General features: G+C 42.9%; 2 protein-coding genes across 2 annotated transcripts in view; both read right to left on the bottom strand.

Moving 5' to 3' along the window:
- The window catches only part of LOC104288322 (mitochondrial inner membrane protein COX18), a 5764-nt gene extending 5423 nt beyond the window's left edge, over nucleotides 1-341 (bottom strand). Inside the window, exon 1 of the mRNA XM_009887109.1 lies at nucleotides 334-341. Coding sequence (XP_009885411.1) covers nucleotides 334-341 — 8 coding nt within the window. The remainder of the gene's footprint in view (nucleotides 1-333) is intronic.
- Nucleotides 342-1580: 1239 nt separating this feature from the next.
- Nucleotides 1581-19927, bottom strand: part of ANKRD17 (ankyrin repeat domain 17) — a 52944-nt gene continuing 34597 nt past the window's right edge. The window contains exons 20-34 of the mRNA XM_009887107.1: nucleotides 19535-19748; nucleotides 18332-18507; nucleotides 17346-17508; nucleotides 16475-16570; nucleotides 15179-15295; nucleotides 14090-14261; nucleotides 12863-13310; nucleotides 12297-12452; nucleotides 11910-12059; nucleotides 9742-11390; nucleotides 7724-7921; nucleotides 6471-6719; nucleotides 4342-4517; nucleotides 3860-4024; nucleotides 1581-2169 (exon numbers count right to left, since the gene is read on the bottom strand). Of these exons, the coding sequence (XP_009885409.1) occupies nucleotides 2110-2169; nucleotides 3860-4024; nucleotides 4342-4517; nucleotides 6471-6719; nucleotides 7724-7921; nucleotides 9742-11390; nucleotides 11910-12059; nucleotides 12297-12452; nucleotides 12863-13310; nucleotides 14090-14261; nucleotides 15179-15295; nucleotides 16475-16570; nucleotides 17346-17508; nucleotides 18332-18507; nucleotides 19535-19748 (4189 nt within the window). The 3' untranslated portion in view covers nucleotides 1581-2109. The remainder of the gene's footprint in view (nucleotides 2170-3859; nucleotides 4025-4341; nucleotides 4518-6470; nucleotides 6720-7723; nucleotides 7922-9741; nucleotides 11391-11909; nucleotides 12060-12296; nucleotides 12453-12862; nucleotides 13311-14089; nucleotides 14262-15178; nucleotides 15296-16474; nucleotides 16571-17345; nucleotides 17509-18331; nucleotides 18508-19534; nucleotides 19749-19927) is intronic.

Here is a 19927-nt window from a genome sequence, read left to right as displayed (position 1 = left end):
AACACCACCACTCTAAACACCTTTTCCTTTCATAAAAAAGGAACTGCCACGTCTCACTTTTTTTTTTTATTGGTCAAATGAAAAGCATTACATTCAAAACGTTAAAAAAAGAAAAACCTTTAAGGGAAAAACCCTGTTTATGGTACGGACTCCCCTCAGGCCCCAGGACCCCACAAGCCAGGCCCCACATGATTCATCTTTTTATTAAATAGTTGGAATATTTCAGATTAAGAATGAAAATAATCTGTAAAAGCACTGAAACGTTATGCAAAGCATTCCTGTAGAGGGTTCAAGCTCACAGGGAAGAAAGGAAGGGCACTACCCCTCACTCACAGGAACATGCTGTAATGGACTATCTCTCATTTCAAATGGAGTTTCAATCCTTGCTCTGAGTAGCTCTTCAGTTTGGTGTCCATTTTGCTATACCCAGATCTTTAGACAGTGTATTTCAATTGAGAAAACAACTGGGCAAAGGCGCTTAAGTTTATTTAGAGCCCGACTGAAAGGCTTGTCTATGGCCATCCGTATGCACAAACCTGGACACCTCAGAAATACCACAGTATTTAAAAGGCAGTAGGTTTCTTCGAAAAAATGTTTTGCTGTTTTTTTTTAACTTCAGGCTCCCCAAGGAGTACCGTAGTAGGTATAAAATAGCACTTCTTAAATGATAGACCATTTTACTCATGCGGGACATTTCTTCCCCAGACTGCATCTCTCAGGATGGTAACTGACAACAGCCTGACTTCAAGTGACAAACAATCTTTCCTTCAGCAGTTCTCCGTGCAGAATAAACAGCAAGAGATCACGCTTGCCCTCGCTGTTCTGCGGAAAAATACATCCAACTTGTACATCCGACCTTAAACTATACGCAAACTGCTCGCAGCTGGGTGCCACTGCTGACTGCGTCTTCCCTCATAGGACCCCCAAAACTTCACGTTCCAGTGCTGCTGCTCACTCCAAGCAACTGCAAGTGGATAAGGTAACCGTATGGAAGTTCTCCCTTGGACTTTTCCTAATAAACCTTCAGAGAGCAGCAATCTAGTTCAGAGCAAGACATGGTCTAGTAGAAAGAGAACGACTTACTCCGAAATCAGCCTTCCTTTGGAGCCCGTTTTCATCAGAGAAGCTCTGCTAAAACTGCAGGTTCAGAGTCTTATTCTTGAACTAACAAATACCGAGGATCGATGTTCTGAAACGACTGTTGTTGGCAAAAGGAAGGAACCAGAGGAACAGCAGCTCTGGGAGCACTCGTGGAACAGAACAGACCTTGCTGCATCAACCCAGCTGTAAGAATAATTTTTAATAGATGCTGCAGCGTGATACATTTACCATGTTTACCGGGCAAGTAGGGGAGTTCAGTGTGGAGACGACTCCCAGTGTGCTAAAAGGCTGTTTTCTCAGGCGCGTTTTTGCTGAAAAGCCTTTCACAGAAGGAAAATGGAAACTCTTAATATCTGGTTACAACTGACATATGTCTTCTTAAAAAAAAAAAAAAATCCAACACACATGTGGAAAAAACCCTCTGAAAATGCCCCCCTTTTTTTTTTTTATAATGTACTTAAATTACACAAGTAGAAAAGTTATGCTTATTAATAGTTTAATGTATGAAGGAAACATCCAGATTTCTGAATATGAAGGTACATATCTCACATTAATTTAAGTCTACATAAAGTAGAGCCTCTATACTGACATATTGAAATTTACTTTCTGCTTAGCCATTTGTTATGTAAACAATTGTACATTTATTTGCCATTCTAAAACTTCAGGATCAAGTTTACATAATTTTGCTAAATTTCTGTGTTTGCTCAGAAGCAGTTTACAGTACTAAAACCAACCAGCCAAAGAACAGCTTCAACAGAAAGTTATGTCCAAAAAAAAAAAAAAAAGGAAAGGAAAGAATAAAGGCTAACTAAGTTGAAACGTATGATGGTGGGGAATGGGCGGTCACAATGTTCACAGAAAAAGGTCAGTTAGTAAGTTCTTCTGCAAAAAGCCTACACACTTCAGTCAAGCACATCAGTAGAATGATCTGGGAGCACATAAACTGTTTCTGCCACTTGTGTTTTCCTCCGCAAAAAAGGAATCTCAAGGCTCGCAAGTTGATCCCACTCAGCCAAGTTGGTTCATATGCACACTGTTCATGTGAGGTGTCCAAGTTCCAGTCCACACCTGAAAGAGAAAGCTTCGTTTAACACCACGCATCAGGGCTCCTCACAAAAATTCTGAAGTCAAAATTACAACGTGGCAATCAATCATCCAACTACACTGAGCTCCTTTCAGCGCTTGTTTTATCCTGCTGTGATTCAGGTGACAAAATGAAGAAACCGAATTTCACTCCTTCTGCCTGTACTTTTTCACCTTGTCCAAAGTGTCCGTCTTCCTCTTCCTTTCTGCTTAGTGCAAAAAACCAGTCACCCAGCGTGATTGCTTCCCTTCATTGCAAAATTAAAAAGAGAAATCTAAGCTATTATGCTCTCTAGTTCCTCCATCACAGCAACACTGACACAATATATATTTTACTGTTCCAAGGGAAAAATGTATCCCTTTCGACCATGGAAGTAAGTACTCCCATGAAACATGCCGGGTCCGCCGTCAAGAAGAATTAACAGGAGTCTGTACGTGTGCCAAATTATTTGCAGGGACAGCGCCTGAAGACCTCCAGCTTTCAGAGCAGGAGACTATCTTTCCTCTTTGCCTTTGGAAGCCCAGACAATCAAGAACTTGATTTCTGGCACCTGGAATTATTTTCCCCCAATGCATGCCAACAGCCTCAGCTCTGGGGAAACCCACGTAGAATAACTAAAGCCTTCTTTGGGGGACAGTTTTCTCACTAAACCAGAAGTCGCCTCGTAACAGTCATGAGCCACTTCAGAGCAGTACATGAACTGTGGCCAAACAACAGACAGCCTCTTCTTCTGCACGCCTACGGTCTGCCAGAGCCGGGAGCTGCTGTTTGCAGCTTGGATGATTCCCAAGCAAATTAAGTCCAGAAATAGCTTTATTTAGTAACAGTCTGACAGAGCTCACTGTATAATTAAAAATAAGCTCAGGATATAATATAACAGGAGCTACTGATGATCCATTATAGCATTAGTTGCTGGCTAAGGACAAACCAGAGTTTTAGGGAAACATAATCCCTATACCTAAATCATATTTAGGGGCCAAACCTACAACCCAGGCAAGATGAGAGCAGCAGAGCTACTTGCTCCCTCTTCTGAGGGGAACTCCTAACAGAGGACAGAAATCGTCCCTTTCGGAGCCCTGTAACAATCCTTTATCCCTAACGCTGTTTTGCCTTTTGGGGAAGGGAAAGCTTACACAACAGCAAATAAACTGCTTTTCTCAGAAAAGGAAATCGATTGTGTTTTCCCCAACGCAGAACTGCACAGATACAAATCATGTAAAATACACAGTGTATAATTCTTTTGTATCCAGACTTGCTTACAACACAATCAAAAAGAAAAGCAGATCTGCGGTAATTAAGCAGGTGTCTGATCTAATGGACAGCTTCTCCGAGCTCAGCTGGAAAGAAGCTTCCCCATTCTCAAGCCCAAGTACGTTCAGAGAATTGACTACAGCACACTCCTCTGAAGTGCATTAACCGAGCGATGCCGATTTCTTCTCGGGACACCTTACACTTATTTTTGGAGAGATGACTAATGTTTACAAGTTGTCAGTAAGCACGTACAGCACTCGGTGCTGTCATGAGTAGGGGGGCTCTTTCAGCTGCTCAGAGACACGAGCAAAAAGAACAAACACTACACTTTATCTTCATACTTTTTAACAGCTAGGGTCTTATCTTCAACACACTGTTTCTTAAATTACAACGAAACTACAGATATAAAAACTGGAAAATTACCGTCTGAGGCCCGTTATTTTCTGTGGAATTTGAAACCATCTTTATCAGCGAGTTCCAAGATGGGTCAGCAGCATGAGGCCCGTTAAATATAGGGCCTCCAGTACCATCTGCGATGGGGGCTACAGGAGGAATCATTGCGTTCCCATACACAGAAAAAGGCATACCCTTCGGGGAAGGAAAAAAGCAAGAATCAGTATGTATTCATAAACACCGCTACCACTGCACATACAGAATGACAAAAGGGGATTCGTGTTAAAGAAATTCTCCCTCTTAAAGCAACAGTGAAACATCAAATTTAAGAAAAAACTTCTCTATGCATGTATTTATTATATCACGGACAAGCTATACCAGGAAGGCTAGCCAGCGTTTCAGCTTACACACGTGCAGCTGCACACGGAACTAGAACAACACCGAGTCCTGCCCCACTCACTGACCCATGAATCAGGCGGAACCACCCATATTGAGTGCCAAAAGGTTATTACCCCGACTTTTGGGAAGTCCATGTATCCTGCAGGAACGGGCTGATGGAATGTACCGGAAGGCGTTACGATTCCCGTGCTGTCTCTCTCCATGGCTTGGTGCGAGAACACCCCTGGATCCGACATGGGCCTGTGGATCATGTGGCTCCCCATTCCGCTGTGACACCAGTCCACTTTATCTAAGAACAGACACAGCAACAGCATGAGACATGACACCCGCTAATCATCCATTTTCCAGCCTAAATGTCTGCACACCCTAACATTTCTAAGAATGACATTTGCTCGGCTCACAGTTCCTGTGCATCTACCTGCATTAAAACCCAGGGGCACACGGGATGGAAAGCATCAGAAGTGACACCTGCACCAAAAGTCACTCCCCAGCAGGAACCCTGCGCCAGTGCAAGGAGTTTTGAACAGTTATACGCAACCAAAGCATCACCTCTGCAACTTTCTTTCATTTGAAAGGGAAAGCTGGCATTTGTGCTATGTAGACTATTTGCTCCACTTTATTACCATTTTTTCCCAAATTATTTAATAAACTAAGAGACAGAGAAGTACTTCTGAAAAGCAAAACGAGAAGACAACCAGCTGGAAACATGTGCTCATGTTCTAATTACACGAATTCATCAGAGGCAACCTGCCATTGTTACTACAGTTCACACTACAGACACCCACAAAGCCATTTTTTCAGAACAAAACATAAGGAAATTATATTTGGAAGGGCAGAGAGGAATACAGAAACCTTTCATAAGCCATCCTAGTACTCAAGAAGAGAAGAGCCAATCCCATTCTCAACTGAAAATCACAATGTTTAAGTGATTGAACAAAGTAGGAAGAAAGCAGCATTCCGGAAGCCAAGACGGACATAAAGGGCAACTTCTACACCTAGACAATACAAATAATATTCCATTTCTGGAGACCTACTGATGAACAGCCTCTCTCTACTCAGATGCGGAAAACACCACTGGTGAAGTGACAAAACGTTTGTGTACATCCAGTCTATTTTAGATTTGGGAGAACCCCCCTTCCCCCCCCGTGACAGTATACTCATCGCACGCAAAGCATGTAGACAGTCAGTTTATTAAACCCTTAAGCTGTTTGGACTCCTCAGCCAAGCAGTGGAACAGGTTGTTCAGCGGTTGTTATACTCATCGCACGCAAAGCATGTAGACTGTCACTTTATTAAACCCTTAAGCTGTTTGGAGTCCTCAGCCAAGCAGTGGAACAGGTTTTTCAGCGAGGTTGAGCAGTTTCCATCCTCAGAGGTTTTCAAGCTAAGATTGGATAAAGCCCTGAGCAACCTGGTCCGACCTCACAGCAAATCCCATATTGTGCAGGAGGCTGACACGACCTCCAGAGGTTCCACCCAACATGGTCTCACGATTCCCTCCCACTGATCCCAAGCAAAAAATAACCCAAATCCAAACTAAACAAACAAAAAAAAAGCCACCCCAAAAACAACTTTAAAAAAAAAAAATCAGCAGTTTCCTGTAAATTGCATCTAAGACTCCGGAAGTGTTTGCTGAGAAAAGGTGTCCCATCAGTAACTTAAGGTTTTAAGGAATCCTGAAATACTGAGTTCTGTGTGACTACAGAGAGTTAGTAAAATGCAAAAGGCACCTGGAAATAACAAAGAAAACTCTGATGTGGAAGACTTCCAATTCACAAAGACATAAATTGCACAATCCTCAGAACAAAAAGTTCCATCTTGACTACCAATTAAATTTAACTATTAACCCATATCGTACAAAAGAATCTGCTTTTGAACAGAAAGAAAATACACAGTAGTTCTGTGACATCCTTCATTTCCCCTCTTCCTAAGTCCAATGATCCCCACTCAGTTCAGCCCTGTAAACCCTGTAGCTCTATTTTCCCTGTTATTTCTTTCTTTGAGTAGCAAATCCTCACAGCCAGGGTGTTTCTGAACCCCTGAGGTTTTCTGAAACCTTGTGAAAACACAATTACGCGGATGGGAGGGGAAACTGTAGCCCCTGCTTCAACTCCTGTGGAAGCAGCACTCCTGCACTGTCAGGCACGCACTTCTGCATCCTCCTAGAGCTCCAAAAGCAAGTACGGAAAAGACAGTATTGCGGGCAATTGCAAGCGCAGGGACATCTATTAACAGCACGTACCTTGATTGCCACCTATGCCTTCGAAGGACCAGATCCCACTATGTCCCACTGGAGCAGCTAAATTGCTCCCGATAACAGATGGAGTAGAAGTTCCAGTTTGTCTAATACGTGCAGACCGTTCAGTCCCAATCGGAACAGGAACTTTTCTGTCCTGAGAAACAGTACTGGGTTTTTCCGATCCCAAGGACACTGCTGAAGGGGTGGGAGATGGTGCCCTTACTCCAGAAGACACGGACTGAGCAGGAGATTCTGCAACAAGAGCAACGAGAGCACTTAGTGACAGCAGACAGATCCTCTCCAGTCACCACAACCCTATCCTTTCACGCCCAGCCGTACGGCAAACAAGTGAAAATGGGGAGCTTCCTAATGCCAGATTCATACAGCAAACGCTTCAGGATAATTTTAACGCTTTTACTTTCCGATCAGAGAGACGTTCACCAACGACTGAGTCTCTTACATAAAATGATTATCATGCCCTGCCAGCTCATCCACCACAACCGATGACAACAGACAGTTGAAATCTTAACTAAGCATTACTGTGTATCAGCAATAGAGAATTTGAGGATTATACCCAAAAGCGTAGCTGAAATAATCCCATGTTGTTGTTGGGCGGGGTTGGGTTTGTGGTGTTTGGTTTGTTTTTTAATCCTGATTTGTTCTCTGTGGGAGTTTTTTGTGGGTTTTGTTTGTCATTATTTTTGCCAGTAAAACAGACTAAATTGTTCCCTGAATAAGCCAGCACTCAACACTTTGTTTTCTGTGCAAAAAACTCCACTACGTGCTCAAAACTGCAGGGGCCAAACACTGAGGAAGGTACCGGAACTTGCCCGAAGTATTTTTTCCTGCAATACATGACACAGTTCTGTTTTAAGAACATCAGAAAAACTAAACAATCACCACTGTTGAGCTAGCTTTAGGAAAACATCATTACAAGGTTTACACAGCTCACTCTTGGAATATTACCTTCACAAACCAAACCCCCAAGCTTTTCTTTGCTGGAGTTAACTGCAGCAAGAATAAGGAACTCGGCAACAGCATGACCGTGGCTGCTAAAAAACCCACCCTAGACATCAGCACTTGCACAAGAAAATTTTATCTCAGAATCCGCCATGGCCTACAGGTTTAAAAACCATATAAAAACCTGAAGTTAAAACCGACCAAAACTAGAAAAGCCTGCCCAAAACAGGCAGTGCATGAGGCCACTTGATTCGTACAATAGCTTCTCAACAAGGTCCCCGCTGACCAGAACTCACCATTTGATGCTGATGAACATGGAGGCAATAAACTAAGAGGGGAAAAATGCTGTCTGTTAAAATTAGCAGCTGCAGGTGCTCCGCCAAGAGGTGTCCCAGGCGCGTATATCTGACCTCCCGAAAGGTTTGAAGCAAAATTACCCAGGTGCGTAGAAGAAGGTGTTACAGAAGCGTAGGGTGAATCCATACTGACAATACCTAGGAGAGAAATAGGCACAAGTGACTCTCAGGACCGCAAAATCTGTGCAGAGGCCACCCATATCACGGAAATAATCAAGAAAGAAGGAAAACTTTTAGCCAATCAATTGTTGGGGGTGTGTTACTATTTTCCTAAGAGAACCGTGAGTCTTAAGCTTCACACTCTGCAAGTCTTGATAGTACGGGGCAGTAGCGCTGCACAGATAAATCAAGAAGGCGTCTTAGATTATCATGCAGATAGCTCGAATTCAAATAAATTAAGGGAATATAATACATGGTCTGATATAACTGGACATTGGAAAACTAACTGATCGTTTTATCAACTTGCGATTTAAATTTTGTAGGTTTAGAAAGTATGATTTTGTACCAAGAACAGTGGAAATAATACTAAAGATTTGAAGGCTTTCTCCATTCATTTTTTGGTTTAGAGAATGTCTATATACACCAAGATCAACACTTGAAGTGTTTTTTTCCCAACCCAGGGATACGTTTTAACTTGCTTAAGAAAACAGTATTTTATTAAGACCAAGTGGCACCAATTCGTCAAGGTATTCAAAATACAAGAATCGCGACTCCCTTAATATTCTCCTCAAAGAAGAAAGGGAAAAACAGGATTTTAAGTTTCAACAACTATCAAGGAAGCTATTGCTACCACCCAACTGCTCTGGCGCTCGCATCTTTCTACTGCTCATAATGCACGAGAAAAGAGATTTATATTTATAATTTCAGCTACGAAAAAGTAAAAATAATTCCCGGAAGCAGTGACAGGCAGCAGAATCAAGAAGCCCAGCACCCGCCTCCTCTGCATCATCCCTTATCAAGAGCCAACCTTGAGTTTTTGCCAAATTCTTCAGGCTCTCAGGGGTTTCTTTCCTACGAAGGAACAACGTAACACTCCCTGACTCCCTAGACGCCTCCCCGTTCATCTGTCATGTCTGCAGCCTTCCAGCAGGGAAACTGTTGAGGTACATGCGTAGAGTACTATTTTTGCTCGGGAACGAACGGGCAAACTCAACTGACAGGCAGCATCGAGCGTGCCAACGTCGAAACGCTCAGTAGTATACTAAGTTAACAGAATTCACAGAGTGCGCCTCAGAAGCTGCTCAACACCATGATATTCACAAAATACGAAGGAGCTAGCTGTTTTCTCTCTAGATTCATGAACAACTCACAGGTCCTACTAAAACATGCACAGACGATACCAACTGCGTGTGTACTTTCTGGGAGCTGCAGAGCAAGTTGTGTGACAAGCCCTGGGCCTTTTTGCATCTCGCTACAGAATTCAGAAAGTCCATGATATTAAGTTTTTTCATCAAATTTAGGTGTTAAGAAAACAGACCTCTTATTACAAGTTCAAATCAAAACAGAATTTTTTTTTTAATCATTCTAACACTTTGAAGGTGCCGCATATTTTCCTGCAGCCTCGGGCCAAGAAGCAAGTTATCACAAACTGGAATAGTTAATAGCTGGTGGTAGGGAAGGGAGGTGGAAACAACAGTCAAGTGTTTTATTACATCATCTAATGCAGAAAAGTAGACTGGAATAGTAAAAAGGATGCCTCGGCTTGACTTTTATCAAGTTCATCAGCTGCAAAATAGTTATTAGATTTGACAGGTGGCACTTAAAAGGAAGATGAACTCAGCTTTGCTTACAGAGTCAACAAAGAAATATGTTGCAGCACCCTTTCGTTGCGGGGCAGACAGTGATTTACTATAAACAACCACAAAAGCTGAGGCATAAAGTACGGCGTGTTCAAAATAAAAACATGCAGCAGTTATTACGTAAGTATTATTAAAGCGTGAAGACAAACAAGGACTTACCTGAGGGACTTGGAGCTGGCCTCTGTAACGGTGGCCTAAAACCTGGGGCTTTGGAAGTATCAGACTGATGTAAAGGATCTGAATTTGGCAAAAATGAAGACTTTCCTGATAGCATAGACTCTGGCGTTGTCTGAGATGAAACAACGGAACCACCCCAGAAGGCATGAGCAGACGTAGGACTGTTCTCAAACAACGTACTAAAGGGCCCAAACGGTAAAGTAGCACTGAAATTGTTACCCATAGACTTGTTCGCTGGATGGGCTGAATTCTGAGAAGCACTTTGTGTACTTAAGGTAGAAGGAAGCTGCACTGAAGAAGGAACACTGTGGGGCCTTTTGATGTGATTAACGTTGAGGACTGCGACAGAAGAATTTTGCACAGGAGCTGGATTCTTATGGACGCTACCGGTTCCATGGACAGGCGGTCTGATGGCCGGGGTTTCCATCTTAGCCGCAGGCTGAGAAGACCCCATTGACGTCTGAGACATGGGATAGGTCATCGGGGCGTTTGTTGGACCTGCCACGGGAGCAGATGAGCTTGTCGCTACTATATTTGGAGGCACAACCATTCGAGGATCTGGTGCAGGAACCTGAGGTTGCTGAAGAGGGGGTCTGGCCTCTTGCAGAGGAGCTCCCGGCGGCTGCTGATGAGCAGGGTGCACAGATGAGCTGCCGGTACCAGAACTGGGCTGCCTACTGCTGGTCGAGCTGCTCGTTTCCACCGCTGGCGGACTACCCGCTTCTGGATCAGACGGAGGCGCACCTTTATTGGGAGAGGTTGCCGCACAGTCGGAAGGACTGCTTCTGGAAACACCTGCTGGCTGCGCAGGAGGAGAAGGAGATGATGGGGAAGATGCAGGGTAGTGTTCTTTGGCAGTAGGAATTGGATACGTGGCGTTCGTAGGCGCTGTGCTCGTGTTACTCGCCGTGGTTGTCACTGTGGTCGTCGTGGCGTTCGATGTCTTCACCACCGTGACAAAAAGCTGTCTTCTGACTGAAGGGGAACTTGGACTGCCGTTTGCAGAAGAACCAGGCACAGTAGAAGCCACTGAACTTGTCGTAGCTGTTGGACTAGTCGTCAAAGAACTTGCCGAATTCACCTGAGAACCGCTGCTGTTCTGACTGTTATGGCGAGGCACCATGTGAGGTTTCGGTGAGTTGGTAGCTCTTGCGGGGCTCAACGGCCTAACTGGAAACGGACCCCACGTGGACTGAGCTGGTGGGAAAGTACCTCCGAAGTGTGTCATGGGCAACCGAGGCGGACGGATTTGCTGGAAAGTCTGAGCAGCCAGCAGAGCGTGTGCAAACTGCGGAGGAGGATATGCTAATGGAAGAGAAACTTGGAAACCAGGCCGCACGTTATTCACTGGGTTCTTAATGGTTTTGTGAGTGGATGCTGAAGAAATTGCAGGCACGGTGAGTGCGGAGGCAGTCTGAGATGTTGACGAAGCAGCTACGGTGGTCACTTTGATGCCCACGAGAGAACTGTTAGCAGCTGTAGTGGCAGCAGGTGTTGATGACCCTATTTTGGAGTTGGCAGCCGAACTTTTCAAACGATTCTTTGGAATGAGTTCATCAATCTCCTTATCTGGATCCTTAATCAAAGCATTGATCAACTGTGTGGCCTGTCTTGTTGATTCTGTGCCACCTCTATAAAAAGGAAGGGCAAAGGGAAAGCGCATCTAAAGCATTTACATGCATTATAGCCAAGTACCTCCAACACATGATCCAGCCCGTCTTCTGTCACGCTAACAAAGACAGAAAAATAACTCTCTATCTGAAGGCTGAGCTCGGCATGTTCTTGCTGCTGATCATTATTGAAGAAGCTCAAGCTGAAAACTCTTAACTCCCAAAAAACTCAAATGGTTAACACGTTTACATCCCTCAACACACCTATATAGTTAGCCATGTCTTAACAGGTCTAAATGCAGAATCCTAATGTTTATGATCCACCTTATCTCAAGTCTTCCTTTGTACGCAGGCGACGGTACCAACCGACAGTTGTTCTGTTTCCCCACCCCATTCATCTCCCCTGCCTCGAAGAGCTGACTGTCTCAACGTGACCTTGCAAGGGACGACGACGTCAAGCCTTTGCATTTTTCTGTGCATAAAAACGTTCTACTATGAAAAAAGGCCCAAAAGAATGAGCAAATCAAGCAGCCTGCTTACCTTATCGTTATTATTCTATCTCCAGTTTTGTCCTTCTGTTTGTCAATGTCTATGTGCGCTCCCGTGCACTCACGTATCGCATTGATGTTACATCCTCCTCTGCCAATGACTCTGGAAATGACAGTTGATGGAACAGAAACCTTCTTGGATCTACACAAAAAACAAAATAACATTAACTTGGAAATGCTTCGATAACATGAAGCAGAGGGCAGATTGGTGAAAACCATGTTGTAATTCACAAGTCAACCTACGTAGCAGTCATTTTGTGACATCTATCAGGTCCACTAAGAAGGTGGTCACTCAGCAACCCCGGAGAGGGCTACACTAGGCAAAAACGTTCTGAAAAAGGACATTAACACAGGGGAGTTAGGGGAATGTTTTGCTTACCTTCTCACAACTTCCTTCCATCCTTCCTCCCTTTTCTGGCCACGTTTAGGACTAGCAATGGTTAGCTTTCCATTCGGAGAAGAAAGGGGAGAAGGACCGGATTTTGTGCAAGTGGACAAGGAATTACTCGTCACCTCACTTATAACTTCCGACAACCTTTAAAAGAAATTAAATGCTGTCATTATGCAGTCAAATAAAAAACAAAAGAAGAATGACTTGAGTTTTGCCCATTCTTCAGCCCCTTCCCCCCCATTTTTCTCTTTTAGCACCGAAGCACAGTATTATTAAGAAGTGGCTTGAATTGAGATGCTTACCTCTTAAAGCAACCCAGCAATTCTATAACTCCAGATCCAAACCCATGGTTCTCGCTTTCAAACCTACTACTAAGTTCAAGTTCATACTGCAACTATGTTTATACTCTTCATACAGACTACAGCAAGGACGCACCACCTCATCGACCTCCTAACAACCGATTTAAGAACGCAAGTCCGTGATGACAAGGGCAGAGCGTCCACGCGTAGGGGAATAAGCACCTTAAAGTGGCATTCACCGTCACAGCAACTTACTTCATGGATGATTTGCCAGTAACTGCTTTCCTCTCATCCTTTGGACAAGTGACAAGAACCGACGGTTGCTTTTTGTTGCTCTGCGTGTTAGTAACGGCTGTGGAAGAATGATTGTCACTTTTGTGGCTGCTGTTGCTATTGCTGCTTTCGTCGCTACAGCTGGAAATCCTCATATTGTCACTATCACCACTTTCACTAGTACTGCTGCTCTTAGATTCACCATTCACTTTTTCCGGTTGGCTATAGGAAATTGGGAGCTGATCATCAAATATAATCTGAACGTTATCAGGGGTCACTTTGTTTTTCCTGTTTTTCCTTTTGGAGCTTGTTGTGGTGATGGTATTATTCCTCTTCCCGTGGGACCCTGCTAATGTTGTCCAAGTTGCAGATATACCTATGGTGGTTGTAGTGGTAGCACTGGGAGGCTCCATCGGCACCTCTGGATCATCTGATGGAAGAGTGAAAAAGCAGTGCTGACTTAGCTGGCTTGAGGAAGCTCGTGTGGACATCCGTAAAACTATCCTATATGCCACACCATGGAGCCTCTCCCCTTGTTTACGCTAAGTCATACAGAATCTCATTCTTTTCTTGGAACAAATGCAGTAGCAATTTAATAATGGTAAATTGAATTCAGGCATGGGAAGACAGACGCAAGCGATTAGGGGACATAAACAAGCATATAAAACGACATTAAGAAAATTGTCACGTCTTCCTTTTCTTTCAGCATCTCAGAGTGAGAGAACAATTAGTGAAAACCATTTCTTAGTACACCATATAAACTTCATTGCCCTGAGATACAAAAGATACAGGTTTTGACGGGCAAGAAAAGAATGATACATAGTTGAACTTTCCATACTGCCTTTTTTTTTTTTCCAGATAAATAATTATCATCATTCTGTTTGGGAGCTAAAAAACCAACAACTGACCTGGTTTAAAAAGCTTTGAGACCCGGAATTAAAAAAAAAAAACCAAACAAGCCAACAGCATCCCCACGGTAAAGTTAGCCTGTAGCTCTCACCAAAGCTACTGGCGCCAGTTCCATGCCACAGCAAGACACTAAAAAAGCCATCGTGCTAATCTACAGGCTTAATAGAAAAGGTGAACAAAAGGAAAGCTCAGTGGGTCATAAAAAAGCTTGTATTCAAGTTTTGACATGAAAAACAGTTTTTAATACTGGGAATAAAATCAAGGCCATGTTTTAAAAATAAGGCAACTATTTTAAATCACCTTCAGCTTTTAGCTTCTCTTTCTCCTGAGCAGCTTGAAGTTCAAAATTCTCTTTATTTTTTGCTTCTATTTCTTCTAGTTTTCGTCTTTGTTCCTCTTTTTTCTTCCTCCTTTTCTCCTTTCTTTTCTCTCTTTTGGCAGCCAAAGCCAGTCTCCTGCTTTCTTCCCTTAGCTACGAGTCAAGCACATGCAACAGTATTACAAGATGTCCCATGTGTTTCAAGAAATGCAAAGGTCTGCTATTTCCTCCCAAGCTGAACTTGCATTTTAGACTAACACATTTACAAAACAGAAGCTAAATCCTCTACGATATGTATTTTTACATGTTTACTTCTACCAAACAGATCGTTGACTGATTTTCACAACAGGTTAGTGTAAAAACAGAGGACAGACATACTATAAACTTAAATCAGAGTTTCCCAAGATGTATTTTCATGATTCTTGGTGTAACCTTGTGAGTCCCAGCAGCACAGTCCAAACACCACCTGACTCCCTTTCAAAGATTAGAACACGGGATGGTTTCAGCTAGCCTGAATATAAACTGTGCGCTTGTTTGACACTATACTTGCACTTCTTTTTTCCATTAGGTTTCTACTGCAGTACTAAGGTTTCTAGTAATATTATTAGTACATTTTTTTAGTATTAAAGATGCAAAACAGGGTTTAGACCTATAATCCATACCAATGTGACCAGAAAAAGACTATCTATTATGCACTTCACAAAAAAATGACTCAAATTCTTCTTTTGGTACAGTATTATTCCGGGGGAAATAGTTATATTGTAGTTTCTTAAATCTATTATGCACTTCACAAAAAAATGACACTCAGAAATTCTTCTTTTGGTACGGTATTATTCCGGGGGAAATAGTTATATCAGAGTTTCTTAATCCAATTTCTCTGAATAACAGTCGAAGTCACGTTCAAAGATTACCTGAACAGCAAGATGCACAGCTTTACAAACTCCAGTTATAACAATTAAACATACGTCTATACTTTAATACATACTTTCACCGATCTTACAATCTTGAAGGAACGTGAAGTTGGAATTCTATCAAATAAATATTCACAGCTCCAAACTCTTTCAACTTGCCTTCTCCAAGTCCAGTTCCTCTAAAAGAATGCTCGCATTTTTGTTGGCTTCAGCAGCCTGTCTATCTTTGGCTTGAACAATTGATTCCATACACAGGTGGCACTTCTTCAGCATCTCCTAGAAGGACAAAGGACATCAACCTTCTGTTTGAAAAAGTAACATTGCATGTCTTTGAGTGCATGACCCCAATTTAATAACTGCTGCACTACTTGCACAGGAGCTTTTTAAGGGAGAACTTAAGATTTCCTTCAATAAGCTCCTCTTTGTGCCCAATCTTGCAAACTGATCTTCCAGTCAGAGGTGTGACGTGCAATCAGTAATCTATGTCGCAGTGTGCTATTAACGGTACAAAGACAGTTCCTCATCTATGCCCATTACCAAGACCAAAAAACGTTACGAATGAAAAGGCTAAGGGTCTGAAAGGTCAAGCGACTACAGAAATAAAAGTATATCCTAAAACAGCGTGTAGGTTTTTTTGTAGACACCTGGGAAATACGTGAATATTACAGTATTGTAGTACTACTCATAAACCTCTATGGGCTGCATCGCTGAAAAAACGTTTAAAGGCACAAGGTGCATCACGGGAGCAGACAGCGCTCACCGCCACTGCCAATGAAACACCAACTGATTTAAATATTAGCACCTCCTCAGCCTCAACACGCTCATCACAACGTCATGCCCAGGAAGGAGACAACTCAACTGCAGCGCAGAGGATCAGTGAAGAGACAGAAGCGTTACGGCCTCATTTCTCTTATTACAAAATAGTTTTTGCCCTGCTCACCTGGTCCGAAGATAAACTGAATAAAACTGAACCTCCACAGAGAAGTGCAGCGGTCCACTTAATATGCTGTAAGAAACCACTTCACTGTCAATTATGTTTTCCATCTTCTTCCTAGTCCAAACTTTTTTCACAAAATGGTGAATACTTCAGCTCACACGCTCTTAGCAGAAATTCCTTCTGTTACCTCCACCCTACTGCAAAAATCACCACAAACTCCGTACAAACTCGCTCAACACGCAGGAAAGCGGAGCAGAGTGAAGGAGAATACTTCAAAATAAGCAGAGATAATAAATAACACCACCTTTGCTACTGCTCTCAGAGCACTGAGGCGCACAAAGTTACTGTAGCTGTGTGTTCCCATTTTTTGCAATGTTTTTTTCTGAAAAATTCTCATGGGACTCATCATTTGGCTGAAATCTGGTGTGCCAGGAAGCTAAAGACCATACATAACATGGACTCCAAACTTGAGTCACAACACTATTCCTTCTCTAGGATGTTTATTTTTACCATCTTACCTTATCAGTAATTGTTGCTATGTATCTCATGCATTCCGAGTCTGATGGAAACTGGTTTACTTCTTTCACTAGGTAGCGCACCACTTTCACATGACCCTGAAAAAGAAATTTCAAGGACACCGCGTCTTCATCAGGCCAGCTGCTTCTGGTTTGCTGAAAAGCACTATAGTCCAAACCCTCATAGCAGAATATTTATTTTCAACTCCTTCAAATGGTGCTCCCAACCATTACTTTTTTTTCTTTTTTGTTTTTCATCTCTATCACCACCTAAACTAGCAAGGGACATTCCTTCATGTTCATGACAGAAGAGAAGGCAAGCAATTACGGTAGCTGTTGCCAAGTTCCCCTTGCTGCAGCCATACTGTCACAAACTTCTGCCTTTTATTTCGGTAGTTTTCCAATGCCCAGCCCTGGCAACTTCACAGTTGCAGGCTCCTACAGCCATCTGCAACGTTTCAAGTACTGCAGCACTTGAACTACACTTCCTTCCTAACAACAATTATCTCTAGAGTCAAATCGGGCTAAACCACGCTTTTTTTTTTTTTGGTAGAAGTGCTCATCCTCTCATCCAATTTCCCCCCAGTTCTGTTACATATTCCTCCTCTCCGCACAGGTACACTGCAATTTTCACCTCTCAACAGACCCAGGAGAACCAGCCTCAATGAAGTGTCTATAAAGCAAATTTCTACTAGAATTTAACACAGATATTATACAGGTGACACACATATCTATTTTTGAGGACTCAAAGCCAAGTATTAAAATTGGCTGACATATTTTTAAATAGTTTGTCAGCTATGTTCTATTTCTAACAACTGTATAGGGATGATCGAGACAGTATCAGCAAATACGAAGGATGAACTTCATAGTCTACCTTTCGGAAGGCTGCCATAAGAGGAGTTATTTTCCTGTTGTCAGCAGCATCCACATCAGCTCCAGCTTGAACCAGCAGCTGGACCACGTCTAGATGCCCTCCATTCGCTGCCAGCCACAGCGGAGTATTCCCCTTCTTGTTACGGACATCAATGTGAGCTCCTCTACAAAAACAAACACGTTCAATCAAAACTCTGGACCAGATTTTCATTTCAGATATCGAGCGGTCACGCAACACAAGAACAATAGGTTAAATTCAATACACCTTTTCACATCAGACATACGCATTCACACAGTGCTTCACTTTCCAAAATCACGTTTTTGTTTGTTCTGATGCTGCCAAGAGCTTCAACTCAGCCTAAAAACATTTTTAATACTCTAATTCAAGCTGCTTGTCAGCTGTCTCTGACGCTTCTCTAATTACTTCATTACCTCGATCCATCAGTGCACTGTATCCTTCATTAGTTTACTCAGAACAACTTATGACATTTCAAGTGCAAGCCAACAACCAGCGTTACTGCTTGGAAAGTGACAGACCCAGAAGGTACCCAGCAAACAATGATTTCTTTTTTCTTTAGATTGGTCACGATGCACTTTCAGTGTAATTGAGACCTATGTTTTGTGCACATCTTCCGTTGTTTAAGGACTCAATGCTACCATCTGAAATGGCTGCATGTCATGATTATGAGTACCATATATGGAAACCTTAAAAGAAATTGTTTATTTTTCATGTTCATGATTCAGACAAGCAGGAAAAACTCATTTAGTCCATTTGGGCAAAACCAAGCACTCTAACACCAGAGAGAAGTTTGTCTGATCGTTTTTGACAAATAAAAAGTACCTAGTAATAGTTGACAGACAAAACCTTTCCATTTTCTACCCTGTGGTATATACTGGGAAATACTGTTGTATATTGGGAAAGCTTAGCCCAAGTAAGGCCATATTTAAGGTGTTTTTCTCCAAGCAGCACACTTGCAAATACAGTACCTGCTAATGAGAAGCTCACAGAATTTGTAGTGCCCTTTGTCTGCTGCAATGGTTAAAGCTGTATCTCTGGAGGAAGGTACTGGAGGAGCGTTGACATCTGCACCTTTGTCCAGCAGCACTCTGCCCACTTCTGCATATCCCCCCGAAGCTGCTTCCATTAAGGGTGTGAGACCAGTCTAAGACAAGCAAGCAGGAAAAACAAGCGATTAGTTTGGGGCAGAAGGTGTCTTCTACTTGAGATCTAGCATTTATTGCAGCTTCCAGCAACATATTTCTCCTTCTGCTGTACAGACTGCAATTGCCACCTGGCCAATTTCCGAAGAGCGTAGCAACATTCTGAAGGCCACCTCACGTTCAGCTGGTTTGAGAAGAGCTTTCAAGTGCGCAGCCCCGCGCACAGTGGCCTGCTGCGCTGTGCGGCGCTAAGAGGGATTCCAAGCCCACTGCTGTCAGTTTCTCAGAACTATCCCATCCAACCTTGACCAGAGGAAGACCATGACCATTGACTCCCATGAAGCACCCATGTTACTATACGGATGATGCAAATAACATTTTCCACCTTCACTAGGAGATCCTATAAAGCAAGATCCAGAAAACCTCTGGCTAGGTCAAGGGGGCACGTTAACTTCAGCACGAATACCGAGCCGCAATCGGCATCGTGCAGGTCCTTTTGAGCTACTCTGTGGCAACCATTTAGTACAGCGGAAATGGAGAAAAGAATCCCCCATTTGCAGCACGTCTCTTTCTTTTCTCCCCCTCAACATTCCAGCTATTTTTCCAGTGAACGGCCTTTCCTCCCATTTGAAAAGTTGGGGTCAACGGACCAACTCTCAAGCACACGCAATCCCTTTCCATTCTGCATCAGCACTGTGGACATATGCAACATGTCAGGCCAAGATACTAGCTATTTTCTCAAAACATTAAATCCTTCTATTTTTATTAAGTTATCAGATCACTATTGTTATGCTTGTTAGCATTAAAGCTTCGGAAAAAAAGACTTGTTTTCTGATGAACTATGTAACCCCCGAAACACCAGCCCTTAAGTGCAGCCATTGTTTTTCTTTACAATACACGGTTCAGTGCAGTCAACTGAACCACAGAAGTCATCTTGCACAAAAAGCAACAAAATCATCAGATGAGCCCAGCGAAATCATGCGTAACAGCATCTCTTTTTGGAGACTTACTCAGCTGTTAGCTCCTTACCTTCGCTCTATGTTCTACGTTAGCTTTTCTATCAAGCAGCAGGCTAACCACTTCAGTTCTCCCTTGGAAACACGCCAGCGTCAGTGCCGTGTTCCTGTTGGTCTCTATCTGGGCATTTATATCCGAGCCCATGTCCAGTAATAGCTTGACAGCAGCAGTGTGCCCGTTCATGGCTGCCAACATTAAGGGAGAAATGCCCAATTTGCTACCAGTTCTGAAAGAGAAAAAGTGAAAAGCCCACTCTGTAAATCATGATCACATTTCCAAAATGGCTTGAACAAAACTAGTGAAGGCAGAGTATTTATTCCAGACCAAAAAATCAGCCACACAGCAACTATTATTAAAGCTACAAGAGCTCTTCCATACTAGCAGTGCTGAGCCAAGTATTTCTAC

This window comes from Charadrius vociferus, unplaced genomic scaffold, assembly GCF_000708025.1.
Source record: "Charadrius vociferus isolate BGI_N301 unplaced genomic scaffold, ASM70802v2 scaffold376, whole genome shotgun sequence".
Taxonomy (NCBI): domain Eukaryota; kingdom Metazoa; phylum Chordata; class Aves; order Charadriiformes; family Charadriidae; genus Charadrius; species Charadrius vociferus.
Note: the sequence above shows the minus strand (reverse complement) of the source record. Positions and strands in the feature narration are given on the sequence as shown.